Source organism: Rhinolophus ferrumequinum, chromosome 2, assembly GCF_004115265.2.
Source record: "Rhinolophus ferrumequinum isolate MPI-CBG mRhiFer1 chromosome 2, mRhiFer1_v1.p, whole genome shotgun sequence".
In the NCBI taxonomy this organism is placed as follows: domain Eukaryota; kingdom Metazoa; phylum Chordata; class Mammalia; order Chiroptera; family Rhinolophidae; genus Rhinolophus; species Rhinolophus ferrumequinum.
The window spans coordinates 23,613,152-23,636,098 of record NC_046285.1 but is presented as its reverse complement, the minus strand read 5'-3'; the positions used below and the strand labels follow the sequence as shown (position 1 = coordinate 23,636,098).

At 35.2% G+C, this 22,947-nt stretch overlaps 1 protein-coding gene across 1 annotated transcript in view; it reads right to left on the bottom strand.

The window, feature by feature from the left end:
- The window catches only part of EPHA3 (EPH receptor A3), a 356,361-nt gene extending 347,033 nt beyond the window's left edge, over window positions 1-9,328 (bottom strand). The window contains 1 exon segment of the mRNA XM_033092431.1: window positions 9,113-9,328. Within this exon segment, the coding sequence (XP_032948322.1) occupies window positions 9,113-9,200 (88 nt within the window). The 5' untranslated portion in view covers window positions 9,201-9,328.
- Between the last annotated feature and the right edge of the window lie 13,619 nt (window positions 9,329-22,947).

Here is a 22,947-nt window from a genome sequence, read left to right as displayed (position 1 = left end):
TGTGATTTGAGACAGTTCCACAAACTCAAACATGAATAAAAATTTAAAAGTAGGGAAACTAGTTTTTTATTCTAATTCTCCAAAAGCAAGAAACAAAACGTTTGTTGCTAAGTCTTCACTTTTGCTCCTGAAAAAAATGTTCCAATAGTGAGTGGTTGTGAGTGGTTGGATAATTCGTTGGGAACATAAATGAGAACACATTAGAATTTCTTTCTTTCTTTTTCTTTTTTTTCTTTTTTTACAGTGAAGAAAGCAAGATACTAAAAGCAGCTTTCTGATTTGGAAGTCTGATGTCACCAACATGCTATTTTTGCTCTTTGCCAGGTTAACAGAATTTATCGCAGCAATTAATACAAAACATATGTGCTGAAATACCCACATGAAAAATATAATTGCCCCAACTTAATTTGCTACCTTTCAAAACCTTGTTTTAGCTACCTTTTCTCAATGCTTCCACTTAAACAGAGGACAAGTGCTTTTATGAAAGAGGAGATAAATCATTATAATTTATTTTCATCTTAATTAACTTATAAATTATCTTTTAAATGAGAAAAAGTTTCCACAGGACCTCAAGTCTATTTTTCAGATCATATCTATTTCCCCCCATTATTGACTTTTACAACAATTCACATTCTGTTTTATTACATAAAACCCTAAATAATAACATTTGAGTTACCTTGGCAATAGCCTCACAATCTCTGTGAATGGAATTTCTGACATAATCTTCTTACCAGGGTGAGGAAAGGAGTGTTTGAGTGTTAGGAAAGGAAGACAAAGGTTAAGAATGTGTGAAGAAAAGGCAGCACAGACATTTTCTCCTGTTCCTCTGTCCACATCAAATTTTCTTTCAATTGTTCTTTTAGTGTGTCCTACACTTAAACAGATAATCATAATTTATGAATGTAAACACTTTGAAGTTTCTAAGCACTCTTTGAAGTACTTTTGAAAGTACATTGAAGTACAATTTTTCACACCAATACTCTGGACATTTCTAAGTTTTTCTTGCAAAGTCACAAGACAAATTACTGTAGTCACCGGGATTAAGGTTGGAAAAGCTAGTGACTTTTCTGAATAGAAGGATGGCTCCTAATTCACTGGCATTTGTGTACAGAAGAAAATATATGAGGTTAAAATCCAAAGTCTAAGACCAGAGAGGGCCTGGCTCAGTTACTGCTTTATTATGATGAATTCCCTCAGTTGTAACAATGGGAAATGTCATAATACCTACTTTAGGGCTACTTTAACAACTAAATGAGGTCCAGTAGTAGTGAATGAGAACATAAAGGAATAATCTTTCTAGTCAGCAGAACTCTGTACAATTATTATTGCAATGTTGGGCATGGCACTGAAGCCGTAAATTAGTCTCGGAATCCCCTGGATTCAAAAATTTTATCTTTTATAAAAAACACTAAAATTCTGACACAACCACAAAAACATTAGCATCGTCCAACTAGTAACCTACCTCCATAACACTGCTCCTAGAAACTCTTTCTGGCCCGTTTCTAGGTTTACTGCCCAAATTGGAAGACAAAAAAATCCTGTTTTAATAAAATGCATGCTGCCAATCAAATACGGGGCTGAAGGAGAAAACAGACAACTTTCCATTGTAGATGGGGTGAAAATGTATGGAACGTTCATGTATGTATAGGTCTCAAGAGGATCCTATCAGGTGGCATTTGTAGGTGGTTATAAAGAAAACTTGAAAAAAAAAAGTTCCTCATTTTACTCTAGCGAATGCAGAACTGAAGAAAAGGAGATAGTCCAAAAGGTCAAGAAAATACCAAAGGGGTTGGGTCAGACAGCAGCAAGCAGGACCACTGGAGGACTCAGGCGCTCCCGTGCGTCCCAACCCAGCGGGCCAGGAGTATCAGGAACCCTGCAGAGCTATAATTCCCTCCCCCACCTGTCATCAGGTGGATCCGTGCACGTGGATGGGAAGGAGACCATACCACCTCCAGGCGCCAAACTGAAAAGGCTGGCTGATCGAGACGGGGGAGAGGGCGGGGGTCATAGATCTGGGGTCAAGGGCATAGATTTGGGGTCAAAATCTATCGTGAAAGTGGGGAGGTGCCTGGCGGGTCTGGGCAGCTCGAGCTCTCTGGGCGGGACCGACCACAGGTAAGGAGGGTCCAGGTGGTGAGAGGCACGCCGCCGCTCCCAGCGCCAGCAGCTCGGCCGCAGCAGGCAGAGGGCGCACGTTTGCCTCTTCCCCGCCCGGACTCCTCCCGGCGCTGGTTTTCCGGAACTTGGCGCCTTCGCGCCCCCTGGTCCAGACACCGCCTCGCCTGAGAGCGCGGGGCCCTGGCCGCGGGGCAGAAGCCGCAGCAGCGGAGGCCGAGGCCAGCTCGCAGCCTTCGGCAACAGGCTTTGGCCGCCAGGCGCGAAATCACTCGAGCACCAAGACCCCACCAGCCCCGGAGCGTTAGGGCTGGGGGACCGGGACCAGGACTTGGGTTTCTATGATCTGATCTTTAATCCAATTCCGAGAGAAAAGTAGGGGATTGTTAGGAAACCCCGTCCCCCGCCCCGCCCTGCACCACTCACTGAGCCTGGTCCTGGCGGCGGAATAGTTTGTACAATAGTTAAGACGCCCTGGTGGTGGGTGTACTGGCACCGAGGAGCGCCTGCTCTTCTCTCAGTGGCCACACGACTGCCACTACCTTGCTTCGCGCTAAAATTTCTCAGGGCACACTTTTGAAATTCAATCAATATTGCATTGCAGGAGGTGTAACGCGAAGGAAAAGAAGCGCCGTCATCCCCTCCTGTGGCCACCCCAGTCCATGGCTAAGATTATTCACAACAGTTTGTACAGTGCTGCCCACTTGTTTCCCCACCCCTTCCTCGTCTATTATTCTGACTTCACCATGTTGGTTTGGATTATCTGGATTTTCACCCTTTGCTTTGACTGGAACAGCAGGACATAGTTTAGAAAATGAGGGAGGGAGGAGGTTCCACACTCAGGGCTTCCAGTTTAATAACATCACTCCCAAGTTGGAGGCTTTATTTGTTGAACTGGTTTTGATTCCATCCACCCGCCACATGCATTCGCCCGGGCTTCCAAAGGGGGAAACATTCTTTGGCTTATACTCTTAAAACTTTCCCGGATAAAATATTATCTTCTGGGGAAAAAAATCAAAAGTGTATGAATTTGAAAGGAGGAACAATAGCAATTCCACCCCCTTTTTAAGTGTGCAGGTTTTTAGGAATTTAATAAAAATTGATTAGCCAGATGTTTTACGTGATAAATGTTTTTATTTTAAGCGAAAGATTTATATATTACATTGGTTTTAGAACCTTTGCACTTCTCTACCTCTCCATCTTTCTAATCAACTTTTTATTTTCTTTTCGCTTGCAGACTTTTTTTTTTTTCCTTTGTAATCGACCACCCTTTTTATTTCAAAGAAAGCTGGTAGAAGGCAAACTAAAACTTGCTGACTTGCAGACTTTTCCGAGAGAAAACCCCCTGCCAGATTCCAAGAACTACCTGATTACTAGGCAGCTGGTCACAAACCCACAGAGTGAAATCAAGGGGTACACAAGTACCTACACCCTGATTCTGAGTGTCCTAAATTGTTTTGCAGCTTGGAATTCTTTGCATTGTGTAAATGGCACAACAACTTTCATTTCTAAAGTTGTTACAGAAGAATTATCTATTACGTCCAAGTCTTGGAGAAATAAATTTCAAATCTTAGTTTTCTGTATACCTGTATGAATAATGTAATGAACGTTTCACACCAGCAGTCAACCCTTTATTTGAAAAATCTGTGGAAAGCTACTTGTGCACTTGGAAAAGGCCCTGCAGTGACCCTCCCTGGTGATAAAATCCAGATCTCTGAAAACAGAACCAAAAAGGGACACCTGCATCTGTTTTTCTAAATCTTTTATCAAACATGAATTAAAAGAACAAGGTTTATTAAATATTTTAAAGGAAAATGTGTGTATTAAAATATAAGCAAAGTTGAGAATCTTGAAAGAATATGATTTGTAAAACTTAGTGTTCTTCCAAGAAATACATATTTTCCCTTACATCTAGTATTTATGCCAAACAAAATCATTGGAAAATGAGTAAAATCAAAGGTAACCCACATCATAGATTTCTTAGTAAGTAAATGTCTGTAAGAACTTATCAAGTTTTGATGATTTGTGGAAAGTTTTATTAATATTTTCTGGAAGATTTTATGACTTGGAAAATGTACCTCTCAAGAACAGTTCTTGCTGTTTCCATTTGCGTTGAAGTTAGTAAATCAAATATTCTGTGGAAATATGTTTTGCCTTTAAAAATCCTTTGCATATGTAACTGATTATTTGATATTTAAAAATGGTATATATTTTATTTCAGAAAAAATCAAAGTTTCAGGAAGAATTTTAACATTTAGGAATTTTTATAAAGAAAATTATTGTAAGAAATTAAAACGAGGGACCCTTAAAGACCACACCAAAATTTGAATATTAAAATGTGGGTAACATATAAACATAAAGAATCTACTAATTTCTTTCTTTAAGGATAAGTTTCTTAACAATCAAGGTGAAACTACTAAATTGGTCCATATGAGTAAGGACCAAACCATAATTATATTCAAATAATAAAAAACTTCACATGAAACTTCCTAAACAAACTAAACAATGCTTTAAAAAGTGCTTTTAAATTCTGATTGCATACATTTTGTTTAAAACTTTTATGTTAAATTTAAGTGCTTTCATTGTACTCCCAATTTCTAGTGTTTCATGGAAGACAACTTTATATAAAATGCAACCATGATCTAACACATGGCATGGTGTTTTATTATATGTGGTTTCCCTTTTATAGTTCCAGTTGCTTCTGAGTTATAAATATATTCAATCGACTTTATATCTTAAAATAGGCAGAAAAATCATATCAACTATAGCATCAATAATAAAAATGTATAAAATTGAAAAGGTTGATAGTTACAGTGAAGCTGGTTTATGTTAGTAAACCTATTGTCATTTCCAGAATATTTACTATTTAAAAAAGTTTTTAATTGTTAGTTTATGACAAGACTAGAATGGGGTAACATGTGAAATGTAAGAGTGAGGAGAATGGGGTATCAAAGTGTACATTTTCCCCACTTGAATTATTATTATCAATGTTAGTCCTTAGGAAGATATAGATTCAGAATGAATTAATTTCATGATAGATTTTGAGAGGTTATAAGAAGTTTCTTTCCGGCACAATCAAAATATTATCGTAGCAATTCAGGTTGTCAGTAAAAGCTTAAACAAATTTGCTGATAATCCTGTTAATGACCTAGGTCAAGTGTTAACTGTTGTGGGTTATAAAATAGTGAAATTAAGGTTTCTCCTACCTCCAGGCAAATAGCACAGTTATAACTGTTGGAGAGGAGGTAGGAGCGAGCTATTAGGAGAGCTATTAAATTACAAAAATGTGTAATGCATTCAATTATTTAGTCTAGCATGATGAAATGCTATTAAAAGCAAATGTAAACCCTCTTCCAAAAAAAAAAAACACTATAAAGATGATATGATAGCTTAGTTCTCTATTAATGTTTCAATCACAATATATTATTTGAGGATGTGTTTATATATAAAAAGTGATGACAATTCATAGGAATTTTTTAAAAGGGAAAACTCCATTATTTAAATATTTATTTTCTCTAACATTTGCCTAATATTCAATTCAAATGGAAGCATACAGTGTTCATCTGCAAGTCTTACTTTTAAGCTTTAAGCAATCACATAGTCTCTAGTACTTAGAAGATTTATGTTCAGTTGAATACATTTAATAGAAACTGTGTCCCAGCTACTCCAATGAAAGTCTCCCAAAATCAATAGTATATAAATATGCAGACTTAAGATTGTTCACTTTTATTTTGAAAATTATTATTTCCAATGTAAAGGGCACTATGAGTACATGTTAATCTAATTCACAAATACTTTGGGATAGAAAAATTATTTAGTGTACTATGTACTGATGAATAAGCCATGCATTCTGCCTCAGATTCCTTCAAATGTAGAAGAGTACCTAAACAGAGTAGTTTATTCAATGCTAAAAGAGATAAAATTAACACTGGCAAATACTTCACTTTACATTAAGTTTCATCCTCTTTCCAAAGTTATTTTTATTTACTATTATCATCACCCACCTGAGATGGGAACAGGGAGCAAATATAGGGTCTTTTCAAGTAATACATAGTATAACAATCCTATTTTGTCATGAAAAGTAGTTGATTTCCATTGAAAGTCTCTCCTTGGTATGGCATGTAAAAAGAGAGGCATTATAAGACTTTAATAAAATTCTACGCAGCTTTTATAAAGTTTCTGTTTAAGCATATAGGCCAATTCTTGATTTAAGTGATCATTGAAATTACAAATGAACTAGTATCATTGAGGAGGTCAGTAATAGAAAGTATCACCTGGAATCATATTTTTTGAATGCTATTAGAAAGTTATTTGTAAGTGGATTAAAAAAAAGAAGGTTCATATTAAACTTTTTTAAACTTTTTTTTTTCCTTATCATGGACTCATGGCATTTCAGTATTGATATTTGATTATCGAAACCTCAAAGTAAAAAAAAAAAAAACACACACACACACATGGCAAATTTCCTAGTAATTAACTCAATGGCATGGTTTTGTTCTCTTTTTGTTCTATCATGCCTAACTTCATAATAGATTGCTATATAAATTCCAGTAAAATTTACTAGTAAATTTTCTATAGTATTGAAATATAATTTTAGCATAATATTTTAAATACAGCCTAATATTTTATATTTCAGTTTTCAAAATTTATATCAGATAGCTATATCAAGAAGATTCATTTTATCAGTAATACCCACTACATGACTTTTCAGAAACATTGCTTTGTATTCAAATCACACTGTTAGAAGAAATACATGGACTCTTGGCATATACATGGATTTTTCACTGTTCACGTTGTCCAACACAACTACGAAGTCCCAAGCTATTGTATTAATATTTAAACCCTCACTCAAATATTACTCAAGTTAAATTATCCATTCAAATTTTGTTTAAAAGCTTCCCCTCATGACCTCAAAAGGGAAAAAAAGACACTACCCATATAACACAGTCTGGAAAGAATAATCCCATGAAGAATGGATAGATAAACTTTTACCCAAGCAAACTAAATGTAATTATGTCAGTTTTCTGAGTATATTTACCTTTCTATATACATATTGTTAATGTGTACCTGCCTGTATAATAATATGCAGTATATACCCCAACACACACAAGGTGGTATGGCTTAAAAGCCATTTGCAGTTGATTATGCTTATTTCATTAAATTAATATTCATTAAATTTATATAAGTTTGCATAAATTTAAAGGGTCCTTTTTTTCTCTTGCAGTTTACTGCAAGGTTATATTTTCCATAAAATTACTGACTCTCAGCTATATGTCTGTGCATTATTAATTCAATAAAATCCATTAGCCAAATAGTTTATAAATAGTCCATCTGGAGAAATACAATTTATCAAAGAAATATGGAAATAATATTACTATTTTTCTAGTTATTGTCAATATTTTAATATCTTCAAAGAAACAAAAGATTAAACAAACACTAATTTTAACTAATTGATATGTTACTCATTATTCAAATGACTACTCTTGCCTTTCATTCATGAAGAGTGATTGACTATTACTTTTAAATAAACATTTTAATTTGATTTGGATAGAAAAAGTCATTTATAGGTAAGATGACTTCCTTGATCCTTGAATTTTAGAATTTTCAAGTTCCCAATTAGAAAACAACACAGCAAAATCTAACGAAATCTTCCAAAGTGATAAAGGCAGTCACTAAAGAAAGAACAAAATTAAACAGCTCTATTGGCAATGAAAGTAGGTCATCAAATATGACAGACAGTTTCTATATTTAATTAAAAAGTTTCTAAATATTTTGAGTTTTAAAAATAACAATGCATAATAATATACAAAGTATTGGCTTGTCAGTATAGTTTTAGTGTGTGAGGTAAGAATATATAAGGTAGCATTTGCACATTAATTACTTAGTATTGCTAAATTGCAGAGTAAATTGCTAGATTTTATTGTTGTAAGTTAAAATGATTAAGAGGAAATCAAAGTTGTAAGTGTTGCTTTAAAGCAAGTGATTATTCAGAGAAGTTTGTCTTCAGAGTTAGTGATTGTATTCACAAATCATTAGGAACAGATCACAAAAGGCATAAAGGAAAAAGGCAACGCATCTATTAAGCACATAATCTTATAGGAAACATCGTTGTTCTTAATATTGGGTTTGCACTTTAATCCATTGAAAAGAGATGAATGCCCATTAACAGGAAAATAAATAACCCAACATCAAGGAAATGCCATTTACTACATATGAACATTCCTGCTTGATGTTCTATTCAGTTAGTTAATATATCTATCTGGTAGCTTCTCACTGTGCATTAAATGCATTCTCTTATTCCTATATAAGCCCTTAAACAAAGAAAAGCCAACCTAAGCTTATTGTAATTCCTGCAAATATTACTTATGTTAATGTGGCATATGCTGCTCATGAGAACCTGCACTATAGAGCAAACCATCACCAGGTGGGATACACATCACTTCTCTATAGCAGTTGCATCATAAACATCACACACACACACACACACACACACACACACCCCTCCGCTTCAACAAACTGATTTCCCCTTAGTCCATTCATAAATGCCATGATCTTACTAGGAACAACCTGTCATTACGATAAAGCATACTATAAAAATCTACAAAGGTGGATTGAATTTTCTTTTAAAGTTCTCAGTGCACTACAATGGTCATAGTTAGAAAATAAAATTCTGCCCTGCCTAATAGGTAGTTGATATCCTGGGTGAGAAACTGGAGAATTTTTCTGTCTTTCTGCTTAAAATTGGCAAACAAGGTAATTGCTTGAATTGGTTTCAGATTTAAAAACACGTTTTGTGTTTAGGCAATCCAAAATGATCTCTTAAAATGGTTTTTAGAAGGCAGCCGAAAATAAAAACACGTCTTTACTTTCCTCTCAGAGCCAACTGCTTTATTCGGAGGCACCTTAAAGACCTGCAAAGGTTTCGGTGAGAAAGTGCCTTGAAGAGCTTTAGACCGGCGGGGCAGTGCTGTGCACGTCGCGGTACCTGGCTTACCTTCATTGGAAGGTGGGAGAGTCAGTTCCCCGAAGCAGTTGAGAATAGAGCTGCTGAGAAGGAGGAGGATGGAGAGGTGACAATCCATGTTGCTGGTGCAGAGGGCAGTGAGAGGAGCATATCTCCATGAAGCATGCCACTGATGTGAGGGGGAGCGCTCTGATTGCTGGAGAAGTTACCATGCTCCGCTCGCAGGCTGATGTCAAGTTTGACACTGGAGATAAGGAGGAGTCTGGCTGCCTTTCCGCGAACCTCGCTCAGGGACTTCCCTGGGTCCTAGTGCCGTCCGAAGCGAAAGCTGAGGGGCAGGACAGCAGGACAGCACGCGGCGGCTCGCAGACCGCTCTGAAGCTTAGAGCTGGGGAGAAAGGGGGCGGGGGTGGTGCCGTCCTGCCAAAGCGGCAGGAAATGCAAAAGTTGTGATGGGACAGTGGTGGAGAGCAGCGGTGGTGCGAGAAAAACACCCCCTCTTTAGTTTCAATGAAAAGCAGCTATTTTGTTTGCTATGCATTCTCTTAGGTTAATTCCCCGAAGAAACAAGAAACCCTGACACAAGTGTCATGTGGCAGTGTAAGTGGAAAAGAAACTGAAATGCCAGAGAAATGTTTGTTATTAAAAGAACGGAGCCTTTCATTTAAAAAAAAAAATTAAAAATTAATGATAATTGTGTAAGTCAAAGGAAAACTAGAGTTATGCCTTTACTCTGTTCACTGTGATCACAACTCTTCCCACATCCTTTGCGAGTCACACAGACACTAATACCCACCTCAGATCAGGAAGTCTTTTCAGTTCTGCACTAAGTGGTATCAGGGCTTTTAAAAAGATTTGGCACAGCAATTTCAGTGCAAATACGCGTGCTTTGTTTTTCCAAGCTGGGAAGTAACCATCATCCTAAGGAAATGAACAAACCCAGCCCTGGGAATAGCTGCAGGTCAGCATTCATCCTTTGTTCTGTGCTGGGGGTATAAAGAAGAGTAATACAAATCCGACCTAAAGTTCTCGACCGCACATCACTACCCCTCACCATCTATGCTGGGATCTCTGGGTTCCCTGAGATAAACATTGCATAATTCACAGGTCCTCATTCAGCTCTCAGCCACTTCCAATCTGATCATCGCTGCAAACTGTGCTTCCTTACCATCCCCAATCCAACGGTTATCACAGCATCCTTGCTCTTTCTCACTTACTTTGCACCATAGTTATAAATGGTTTCTCTTATGTCCAGTTCCCTGAGGGACCACGTGCTTGCAATCTATTTCAACACAAATAATTTTGCTATTTGTATTTTGAAAAATATTCTCCCGTATCTGTAAAGCAGGCCCCAAAAGATGAGTAGTCAAATATCCCTCTGCTCATCTATATTTCCTATTCTAAACAGAAGACAAGACTCACATTTTTTGCACAACTCGGGAAAGAAAAGGTAGGTCAACAACTTTAAGATCAGTGATGAGTTTTAGAGCTCTAAGTTGTGGACCCTAAAGAAAGGTTTGAAAAGTTCTCCCTAATAAGATATTCATTTCACAAACACTATGTTTTTAATGAGAAGACACAATTTTCACATGAATTTAAGTGAGTGACTTCTGGCCATAGTTCCTTGGCTGGGTAGGGGATGGAGGGTAGAGGAAGCCAGAGGAAGACAGTGATCCTGCTTAGTTTTCTATGTGTGCCTTGTGACTCTTTATCTCTAACTTCTTCCCACATTATGTCACCGGAGGCTGTAGAACCCTCTTCAAGTGCCAAGTCTGTCAGGATTGAAAATACGGACAGATACTGAACAGAGGACTCAGATAACGGTGACTCTGGCATGTTTAAAAGTTCCAGCATAACCACAGTCTTTCCATAAGGCACAGTTCCATTGTTCTAGGGTTAGATAAAATTTTTCTGAAACTTGAAAGAAAATAAAGTCTTATTTGGAAGGGACAATTTAAAAACATTTTGAGGAAGCATGCCAATATGCTGATCTCAACATACATTGGCTTCCCCTCACACTTACTACTTCTCTTTTCACACTTAAACTGCTTGTCACTGTGGAAAGAGACCTCATGTTTGAAGGAAGCTACACTAATGTGAAAAGGAGTGAAAAGCAATTCCTGGCCTGGGAATATAATGTAAACAACATAAGATCTCTCGATGATAGACCCTCTAAGTCAAGAGACCTCAGATAGTAAGTAAAGAGTTTCCACAATCTGAGCACCATTCTGGATATATGTGGAAAAGAGTGTGGCCAGGAAATGGAAGAGTATGATGAATTTGGCCAAAACAGGAGTAGGAAGGATAGAGGTAAGAGCAGCCGATTCAGGGAAAGCCTCATCAAGAAAATAATAATTGAGTTGTAGCTGGAAGGATGAGTAGGAATTCAGTAGTTGGAGAACGGTTCAGAAGTCACTGCAGGTATACAGATGGAACGTAAACAGAATCCTAATCATTTCCCAGTGAAGGCAAGGAAAGCATGTGGAATATTTAGAGCAAAGAGTGTGTGTGAGGTGGAAAAAAGGCCAGGACAGAACGAGGTGAATAGTGGGGACGATGTGCTAGGAGATGTCCTTTAAAAGGTAGATTGGAAACAGCAGAAATTTCTAGGCCACATGATAATGATTTTATAATATATTCTGGATGAAAGAGAGACATCAAAAGCATTTCAGCGCGTTAATACTGATCATATCTGAGTTTTAGGAAGTAAATTTGATGGATAGCATAGAGCAGAGTGTCTTCACCAGTAGTATATGGGCCACCTGCTATGGAAGTACCTGAAATACCTATTAAAATGGACATGCCTTCTGCCCATTGCAGACTTACACTAATCTGAATCGCTGAAGTTGGGACCCAGAAACCTTGACAAGCTCCTCAGGTTCTCCTGTGGTCCCTGACATTGAAGAATCTCGGCTCAGTGTAAAAGAAGGAGAATCGGAAGCAGAATGGTGAGATTTGAGGCTATTTTTGAAGTAAAACTAAAGTGATAAAGAACTGAATTAGAATCCATCTAACAGAAAGAAAGATACAAGATGAAATCCTATTTCATGCGTGAGGTGAAACAAACAATATTCTCCGAAGAAACATTGCATTCAGGAGTTGAGGAAGGGGGAGATAACTAAGACATTTGCAACGTTTAGTTCACCTAATAGTTCAGTTCCACACAATGTGAGTGTCGAACATGTGCTTGATCGTGTGCTAGACGCTGAGGGTAAAAACATGAATAAAACCTTGTCCCTGCCCTTTAAAATAATTTAGATACATGTGGAGGAAATATGGCAAGTGTGAGATAGAAGCACGTGTATTTCCCTAGTATGTGGTGGAAGGAAGGTCACTCAAGGTAAGGGTTAAAGGATGTTTCTTGGAGCAGATGGCAATTGAGTGTCATGTGTTTTAATCAAAAGAGTTCTGAGAAGAAAGAATAAACATGAAAAGCATGCTTTCTGGAGGAAATGACAAATATCTCCATTACTAGAGCATAGATTTTGAGTTGCCGTCAAGGGACGTGGGAAAGAGGTGACAGGAGTATCAGGAAGTAGAAGGTTCTGAAGAATTCTGTGAGCTCTTCTAAGGAGCCTGGACTTAAGGGTGACACGCCGCAGAAGAGAGACATTCAATTTGCGTTTTAAACTGATCATTGTGATATATTTAAGGGGAGGAGGGTACAATGGAAGCAGAAAGGAGCTAAGAGACCAATTAGAAGTCCTTAGCAATAGGCTAGCCAATATCACATAGAGACACAAGTAGTAGGGCTCTTAAACCAGAATAACCTAGATCACTGCCCTGGACCTGTTGGCTTTTAGTAAAATTCTAATAATAACAGATCTTATCTCTTATGCATATTGTAAGGATTATATGAAATTTGGGATAATACTGATAAAGTGTAATTCTATAGTAAAAACATTCAATACTCTTTTTTTTTTTAATTTTGATCTAGGCAGATCTAGAGGTTATGACACTGAGCAGTGACAGTAAAACTACAAGTCACACAAATATACGTCGGGGAAATTGGCAAAACTTCATAATAGATTGATTATGAAACAGGTAGATGGACATGTCAAGGAAGGCTTTCCATCTCTGGCTTGAGTGAAGAAGTCATCAGAAATGCAAGAGCGGACTGAGGAGAGAAAATTGGCGTGAGATGCAACCGTGTCGACTTCAGGTATATCTAGTTGAAGTGATCTGGGGGAAAGCCAAGAATAGATGAACTACTAGGAGACAAAGACCTTGACTGGAGTTGTTTCTTTGTAATGAATTTTCTTTGCAAATTATATATATATATATATGTGTGTGTGTGTGTATATATGTGTGTATATATGTATATATATATATATATATTTACATGTATGTTTACATATATATTTACATATATATACACACACACATGTATATATATAGTAGGTTCATTCATTCAAGCAAAGTGTTGGCAGAAAGATCATTTGGCCAAAGATGAAACCCTAACATATACCAATATTTAAAAGGCAGGCAGAAAGAGAGAACAAAGAACTAAAAGAGATTAGCATATCAGAAGCTTAACTTCTTAAGGGTTTCATAAACAGTGCACAGTCAACAGTGCATGCAACAAAAATATCCAATAAGATATTGACTGAAAGTGACACATTGGATTTGACATCTGAAGGTTTTGATGGCTTTGGTGGGAACAGGTTTGGAAGAGTAATTGAACTGCAAGTAGAATTAAGACAAAGGAGTAAATGGAAAGTGAGAAGTAGACACAGTATGTGTACTACTCTTTCAAGAAGGTAAGCTTAGAGGAGAAGGCAAGCCTAGAAAAGGGGGAACCAAGGTGTAATGAGAATGTTAAAAATTTCGAGAAGCTGATAGGATTTCTCTCACATGTGCTTCTCTGACTAGTGATGTGACTAATTGACAAGATATTTAGTGAATCAAATTTGGGATGTGAAGAAAAGGTGGGAAAATAATGACTTCTGTCTAGGACATGGTGAAATGCAAGTGCAGATATTCAATTCTGTAGTTAGATATAAAATAAGAAGGCCAGAAAGGTAGGCATGTTAGAAACTGCAAGTTAAGCAATTATTAGTAAATCGATAGTAGCTTAATCACTGGAATAGGTGAAAATAACCAGAAGATCATGAACAGTGAGGGGAATATAATTCTGTTAGATAAAATATTCAAAGGCAGATGGTGGATGCATAAATATCAAAATTGATTGAGTAGGAGTATTCTAAAAGAAAAGTAAAGTTTGAGTTGGAAAAGACAAGAGAGATGATATTTTTAGAAAGGGGACAATCAACCAAAGAAAAAAAGATTGCATTTGATGAAAATTTAAAACAAAATAGTTTTTCCAGTTAACAGAAAGACTACAGGACTGGGAATCCTGTCCCAGAAAATCTTTAGAACTGAAAAATTCTTTAAAGCCTATCATTTTACAGTTAAATAAGAGACTAAAACTTTAGCGTGACTAAAACATTAGTGACTTCATTATAGTCACAAGTTAAAGGCAACAAGAGGGACAATATCTGGGAGATCTCGCCCTTATACATACAAAATATTAAGAAGAACACTTATTTGTACACAAAACTTTAAAGGGAATCTTCTATCATTTAAGTGTTTGAGATTGATTAGAAGAATAGAATAATCCAAGAAAGGTGTTTGAAGGGCCATGATTTTTTGGGACAATTACTGAATTTTGAATTTAAAAATAGTCACAGTAGGTCGTACAAATAATTTGCTGTGTTTTAACTGATAGCCACTGAATTAATATACCTTTAATTTAAATACACATGTTTATGCAATCAATATAAAATTTAGCATGCTTGAATCCATTGAAAATGCTAATTCTAAATGAGAAAGATTGCATCCAATTGTTATAAAGTAGTCAAACAAAAACACAAAAAAAATCATAATTGTAATTTGTTAGAATTAAACAATATTATTCGAAACATACTCTTATGCTCCCTTTTGGATTTACCTCTGGACCATTTCTCCTTTTTTAAAAACAAACTTTACTACTACCATTACTTCCTAGTCTTTCATTTCTCTTGCCAAAAGACAGTCAAAACATGCCAAGAGTTCATCTTAAAATCTAAAGAAAACATCCCAAACCCTGAGCAAATTCTGAGCAAGAGCATATGAGAATTGTAGTGGTGGGGGAGTGAAGGGTGTATTTTGGTTGAAAGAGAACCTCAATCACTGCCCTTTTAAGTCCATTTTTGAAAAATAGTCATATATATTTACACACATATACATTAACATACATATGTACTCTAACATTACACACGCACATGAAATACTGTATCAACACACTATCCAATAGTGTTTTCTAGAGCACGATGTCTCAATCTTTAATATGGAGAAGACCGAGGAGCTTGTTAAAATATAGATTCTGACTTACTAAAGCTAGGACGGCTCCTGAGATTTTGCAGTTCTGACAAGTTCTTCAGCAATGTCTTCTGAAGTTCTGGCAAATTTTATATTGAAAAGTTCTAGAACACATACATTTTGTTTAGAAAATTAGTGTAAATATGTAGATGTAAATTTAAATACAAGCATTGAATACTTAAAAATCAGAGGGTAAAATTATGGAAATACATGGCCCAATCGATTCAACCTTGTCTCCCAATAAACTCCAGGATAAACCTAATGCTCCCAGAACCTAGTTAGATAATACTATGTTACCCTGAGTCCCTCTTTTATTTGAAGGTATATAGTCAACACTAATTCTGTGAACTCTTATTTCACTTTTATCTAAATCACTCTTGTAAGCATTTTATAATCTACTAATTTTCATTGTTATTTAACTGTTTCAAGGGTATGAAGTGTCTGTTCAATATTTTAAGTTCTTTAATGATGAAGTAGATATCAAACATCATCTAGAAGAGAGACGACATTGTTCAAGAATGTATAATAATCTCTTTCATGTCAGTGTGTTGAATATGTGGTAATTATAGTTTGATGATAATTTTTCAAGATATATATTAAGAGGTCAAATTTCAACAGTTCAATGAGATTTGCAAAGCTTAGCATACCTAAGTAAAGTGTCATAAAAACAAACCCATGACTTAATATGAAATCAATTTGAGTTTACAAGTATTAGGGAGTTTACAAATATTAGGAAGTTTACCTAAAGATGAAAAAATAATGTCCCTTATTTCTAATGAACTACTTTCAAATACAAAATAGCATTTTATTTTTCTTGATATATTGATTTATGTATGGTTCAGTAAAACAAGTAATAGCAATATGGCTTATCAATTGAAGGCAATTTTTAAAATGATGTCATAACTAAAGCTATATTTATGGCTCAGTTAAAAATGTAAGTGCATCCATAGTATTTTTAACAAAAAAGCCAAAAGTGGTAAAGAATAATTAAATGCTCTATAGAAGCATATTTTGAGAACATAGCTTCAGTTTTGTTTCTCAAGTATCTTATAAGCATGAACATAAAATAGCATTACTCAATAAAAAAAAAAATTAACTGATTATGCACTTGTCTAACCATAGCCGTCAATTCAGCTGGGAAACAGAAAAATAATTCATATTAAGTCATAAGGATCTTACACTCAACAGTGTCAAACATTTGTGATTTTTCATGGACGTTCTGGTTTCCACAAGTGCCTAAGTAACCTCACCTGCTTTTCCAATTTGTCTCCTAGACTGTGCTATGGGTCAGTGATCCCTATTATGTTACATCAATACAGTGGTTAAATAATGATAAATAATTTAAAATGTGGCAGGTAATTCACATCTTAATGTCAATCATCGTAACCCATACAGTATTTCCCAAGCTAAAATGGAAGATACTTCCATTTTAAACTCTAAGTTTTTATATATCTAAATATATTCCCTTAAATAAAAAATACATATGTCGCGGAGGTGATTGAAGCTCAAGAAGTAACTGAATTTGAAAAATAATCTAGGTAAAAGGGATTGCACCTAAAACATTTTTAAATAATTAAAAATTCTGATGATAATTTTTTTCTAGAAAAAGTTATACACTCCCTTAGTTCTTAATTATGGTAATGAAAATATTCAAAATGTGTGTGTTATATTCTTATTATTTCAAATGTGTTAATTTTGCAATTTCTATTATTTTGTTAATTTAGGCTTAGATGTTCAATAATTATGTTTTGAAAAACTTGCATGAGTAAACCCCCAGTGAAAACATGTACTTTTTCAATTCACTTTAGATTGCACAAACTGGAATAAATTTACAAGCCAAGTTCACATACAGGAAGTCTGTCTGTTGGAGGTAGTGCCACATTTAAACACATGGAAGAATAACGTCATATGCCAATACTCCACTCAATTTCATGGAAGATTTTTTTTTCCACTATGTAAACCGAAAACAACAAAAGAACAAGACAAACAACTGAAAGAACAAAAACTCATAGACATAGACAATAGTTCATGGGTTACCAGAGGGTAAGGTGGGGAGGGAGGAGCGGGGTTCTAGAAGAGGGTAAACGGGGTCCAATATATGGTGATGGAAAGAGAACTGATTCTGGGTGGTAAATACATAATGCGAGATATAGGTGATGTATTACAGAATTGTACACCTGAAATCTATGTAACTTTACTAACAATTGTCTCCCCAATAAACTTTAATTTAAAGAAAAAAAAAGAATTTTTTGATGTTAAGGCCCTGGCTTAGGAAAGTGCTATAGGCCGGGAACTCCACTAGAGGGCTCTGCAGAGGCAGCAGCCACTGCAGCTGAAGATTGAGGTGTTTTTAGATCAGCTCTTTGACACGAAGTCCAGAGGTCTTCACAGGAATTACCACAACTTTATTTTTAGGTTTAATTAGTTTCCTGGTGGGTAGTAATTAAGAAGGGTGATGGGTGCCTATGTGTGAGTTTTATCTGATCACATAACATTCTTTTACTTACCTTCTCTGGACGCTGAGAGGAGTTCATCACAGCCTTGAGGAATCAAGAAAAGTGTCACATTTGATCAATGGTCCAGATAAATCTATTTCCACTCGAAAAAATGTTGAGATGAGTAACACAATTTCTTCTTTATATATCTCCTTTTTTACACATTTTGTCCTTATTATATTTCCCCATTAAAATATATAATGAGAATGACATGAACGTAAGATTTATAGTGTATTACAGATGTTTTCTGCAAACTATCTTATTCAGTAAAATTTACTGGAAATGGTAAAGGAATATGATAAAACTGACAATGAAATCAACAGGATCTCCAAAATGGATAGTTACTGACTAAAAGGTCCTGTTAGTATATGTACGGTGGCGACAAGACAGTGGCTTTCCCATAGCCTTTGTGGTCTCTACGGCAGAGAGCAACATCTATAGCCAAAACTGAACAATTTAGTCTGTGCACTTTCAATTTAAATGTGTACAACTTCAAGAAGGGATCAAAATAAGAATGGATAGACCAAATATCCTAATCTTTTGGAGGCATACCTGATGTTCCTGTGGAATGCGTCTTGTTCTCATTAGTAAGTGACTTACCCCATCATGATTTTCAAGAGACAGGATAGACTCTGTGAATAAGGACAGAGAAATCTTGTAGGGATGAACTTTTCCTATGGAGGAGAATATGACTAACTCAGAAAAACTAATTTATCTTGTATCTTTATTGTGAAAACTTGAACTGTTTTTAATATCCTTCAGAGTGCAACCTTGCACAACTTCCACAATATTTCATAATGTCCTTTTTTAACAATCTTCTAACTCAGACCTGTATTTGGTGGGTTGTTAGAGACCTCTCACCAATGGGATAATATACCAAACCTAAGAAATACCATATTATATTAGGATGAAACTGATAAAGTCCAGAATACTGTATTATTAGAAAGATAAGGATGCTATAGACACTGAGTGGCCTACAGACCACTGGTGACCAACCTCTGACCTGCCAAAAGATGACTGCATCCAAAACACTATGCAATAAAGCAAATAATTTGCAATTAAGTAAATTCCAGGAGAGAAGAGATTTGGGTCTGCTTTGTTCACTGCTGCCTTCCCAGCATCTAGCACAGTGCCCAGCAATCAATATTTGTTGAATTAACAAAAAATGGAATTTGTGTTCATGATAATATACTTAAAGTTTTGTTCTTTACTGTTCTCTTTTGTCTCTTTTTTGGATTCATTTTATGTCAGACTTCAACAATCAACCTTTTAGCTTGCTTCTATAATTTTCCTTTCTAAACAGTTTAACATAACCAAGACTACCAGCCCCTTCTCCAGAAAGTATTCTTAAGGCAACCAATAAATAAATAGCAAAAACTTCTCTGTATATCCATTGAATTTATTTAACAATCTTTGTGTTAATTAATGTATTACTATTCATGATAAAATGATTTTATACAGAAGAATATTAAAAATGATGGAAGCAAAACAAAACTACAGATTAACAAAGGAGTGCAAATATTTTCAATCTGTAAAAATGTTCTCTTGGGGGGGTCGGTTAGCTCAGTTGGTTAGAGTGTGGAGCCGATTAACACCAAGGTTGCCGGTTTGGTCCTCACATGGGCCACTGTGAATTGTGGCCTCCTTAAAAAAAAAGAAAGAAAAATGTTCTCTTTAATTTTAGTTTGTGAAATTTAAAATTCTCAAAATGGAATGTTTTATTTGGTGAGTTTATCCCCCCCAAAAAAAATAAGAAGGACATTCTTATACCTTTAAACCCACCCCAAATCAAACCATACACAGAGCTTTAGGCCTCATGCTTGCATGAATAATTAGAAAATAACTATTACTTATGACTGCAGAAGAAAGCAACTATTATATCAGTCAAATTTCAATTTTTAGACTTCATGTAAAAAAACTATTTAATGTCCAGAAAGTTTAATTTATAATTTTCATTAATTATGTGATCTTCACATGTAAGTGATCTTCATTTTAGAGACACTGATATTTAGCAATATTTTTTTTTTACTATTATTATAAAATAACTCAGTGTGGAATAGAACGAATGTAGCATCTGATTTATACAGAAAGCCGGGTCGGCAGCTTTGAGATTTAAAGTCCTTATTTATACTCAGGACAAGCATATATAGAAAAAGATAATGGCACTCAAATCCCTCTATGTTGCTCTCCACCTCGTGTGTCGGTTCATATCTGGTATGTAGTCTTCTAATTGTTGAACTAATTTTCATTATCGATATACAATTACCTAAATAGCCTTTTGTAGCCTCTTGAATCTTTTGATCAGTCTTAAGACTATAAGAAAAGAACCTAAAGAAAATTATGAATGTATTATTTGTGAGGTTAAAAGTAAAACCTAGCCCCTCCATCTTTATTTGTATATATTTAGTTATCTAAGAATTTAAGAATAAACAGGGTTAGCTATGGTGAAGGAAAACGTCTTAGTAGGACTAAAAACAGAAGTCAGCCTGCTTAACAGTTACTGACTATTATCAAGAGGTTTTTCAACTTGGAAAATATAACTCTTTACTCCTTTAGTTGCTGCTTTGCTTTATGGAGCATTGAAGTCTTAGAATAATTCAGTTAATGATGTATCAGAAGAATTACTTCACTGAATTCTTCAAAGAAATCTTAGGCCACGGAAATCTTGAAACATACTTCACCAGGTTATATTGCAATATGATAAACAGAAACACTAATAAGGGAAAAGAAAAAGACAGGTATAAATTATAGGTATAGAAAATTCATAATGTCTCCAAATCATTCCAACATCCAAAATAGGTTCTAGTAGGTATTTTTGCTCAATAACAAACTCTCTAAAAAGCAGTAAGTTCTTGGAGAAATAGGGTAAATAAAATTTCAAGTGACAGGAAACACGATTCAATCTACTTGATCAACACACCACTTTCTAGCATTTTACTCTGTTTATGAGCATTTACTAAATATTTAGAAATTCCTGCTTGGCCTCATTAATAGTACCGTTTCAGGAGGTCTTCCTAAGAACATTTTTTTTTTTTATCTTGCTTACTTAACAGCTTGCAAATCACAACTTTGCATATTTGGGAAGAAGGCTAATAATGTTGGAATCTGTGTTACAGCTTGCTAATGAATGACCTCCAGAGGAAGGCAGGACTGGATAATTGGGCAATGATAGGCAGCAACTAGAACAAGAAGTGAAGATGAGAGTAGATGTTCAAACTCAGAACATACAGAAGGCATGAACTTTTTAAAGCTAATTCAATAACCTGCCACAGTAGAGATCAATATATGCGTTTTATTTGTGATTTATATGGAGGAATTTTTTTCTAATGCTTAGTGATCCTGTATTTTTTCTTCCATGCAAATAAAGGTGGAAAATAAAAGTAAACTGAAAGTAAAAAATAATCAATGGAATATTAGAAAGCTTAATGAGTAGAGACATACACACCTCCCTGCTTTAATAGTAATCGCCAGTCTTAGTGGATTTAACTTAAGCTATTTGTCTATGAACAGTAATTTGATTATGAAGAACTACATTTTTCTTTCATGGGTTTAAAGATTCCAGAAATTCAGTATTTTAAAATTTTAAATTTTGAAAGAGGGTGTATCTATGGTTTGGGAGAGAGAGCCAGCATGTCAGATACATTCCTTTAAAGATATTTCTACAGAAACTAGAGTGCCAAGACTTCCCTAAGTGAAAAAGCCTCCGGGAAAACTGTATAAATATTCCACTTACCAATTTTCATGGAGAGACCCACAAAGAGCAATTTTAATACTTGAGTTGCACTGTTGCTTCAACTAAAGAAAGAAGGAGAAAAAAATAAAACTTTAAAAACAAAAACAAACAAAGAAAACGTTTGCTGTAAAAAGCAAACAAACAAAAAATGTTAGAACATATATCATAGAATTAAGTATATGTAGGACCACCTACTGTGTGTGTGTGTGTGTGTGTGTGTGTGTGTGTGTGTGTGTATCCTATAATCTCTAACTAAAATTATCTATGTCTTACCAATAACAACATCTAATTTCAGACTCCTGGCCACAAACATTAACTGTAACATCATGAGCAGAGTGCATTGGCCATAACTTGTCTATAGGATTCCACTGTTCACAGAAGATATCTAAAATAATTGTGAAAACATTGACCTTTTAGTTAGTTGAAGAAACAGAAAATTCTTGTCATTGATCAGAATGTACAAGTTCCTCTTACTAGAATAAATGGTAATTTCACACAGTGACAGGAACTCCAAGGAGATTTAAAATCAACACATTTGGTTAAGGGAATGATGACAACCACTTGAATGTAGTGATTAGAATGTTGACACCAAACTGTTTTACTTAAAGCACATGTGAAAATACACAAAAGCTCTTGAGATTAGTGAAGATCAAAGGTAATTAATTATTTTTTTTTGTCATATTATGACCATTATACCATTAGAAAGAAAAGACTAAGAAACCTAGAGGCTGAAATTGACAGGGACTTTTTTCCCTTTATTGCATTTCACAAACCCAATTTATTTCAGTATATTATCATGATTGAGCGACTCAGTTGTATACTTTAGATAAGATTTTACAGAAACACCGTTATTTAATTTGAATAGGAACTTTAAAAAGAGGATTTATTTTTATGTAAATATAAACCCTTAGCAATCAAATGAAAATACAATAATTTGTTTTGCTTTGTTTTTTAATTCAGGAATTAAGAGATATGTAAGTAATGGATCAAAAAATTATACTCTCCCAGAACTTTTGAGTGAAGAAAAACAGAAAGGATTACTAAAAATTAATTCTTTAAAGTTCCAGAGATGACTGAAATGTATGATTTAGTAAAAACAGCCTAGTTCTCAGAAGCATGTGTCTCTTCTGCCCAAATTTGGTGTATAATCCTAAATGAGTCTCTGTTGTTCTACCATTTTAATCCGCAAAATAAGTTTTGTGGCCTATGATTTATAAAGTCTTCCGTAGCTCTAACATTTACAAAACAAATTGAAGTACAATTACCTTTTAGTGTAC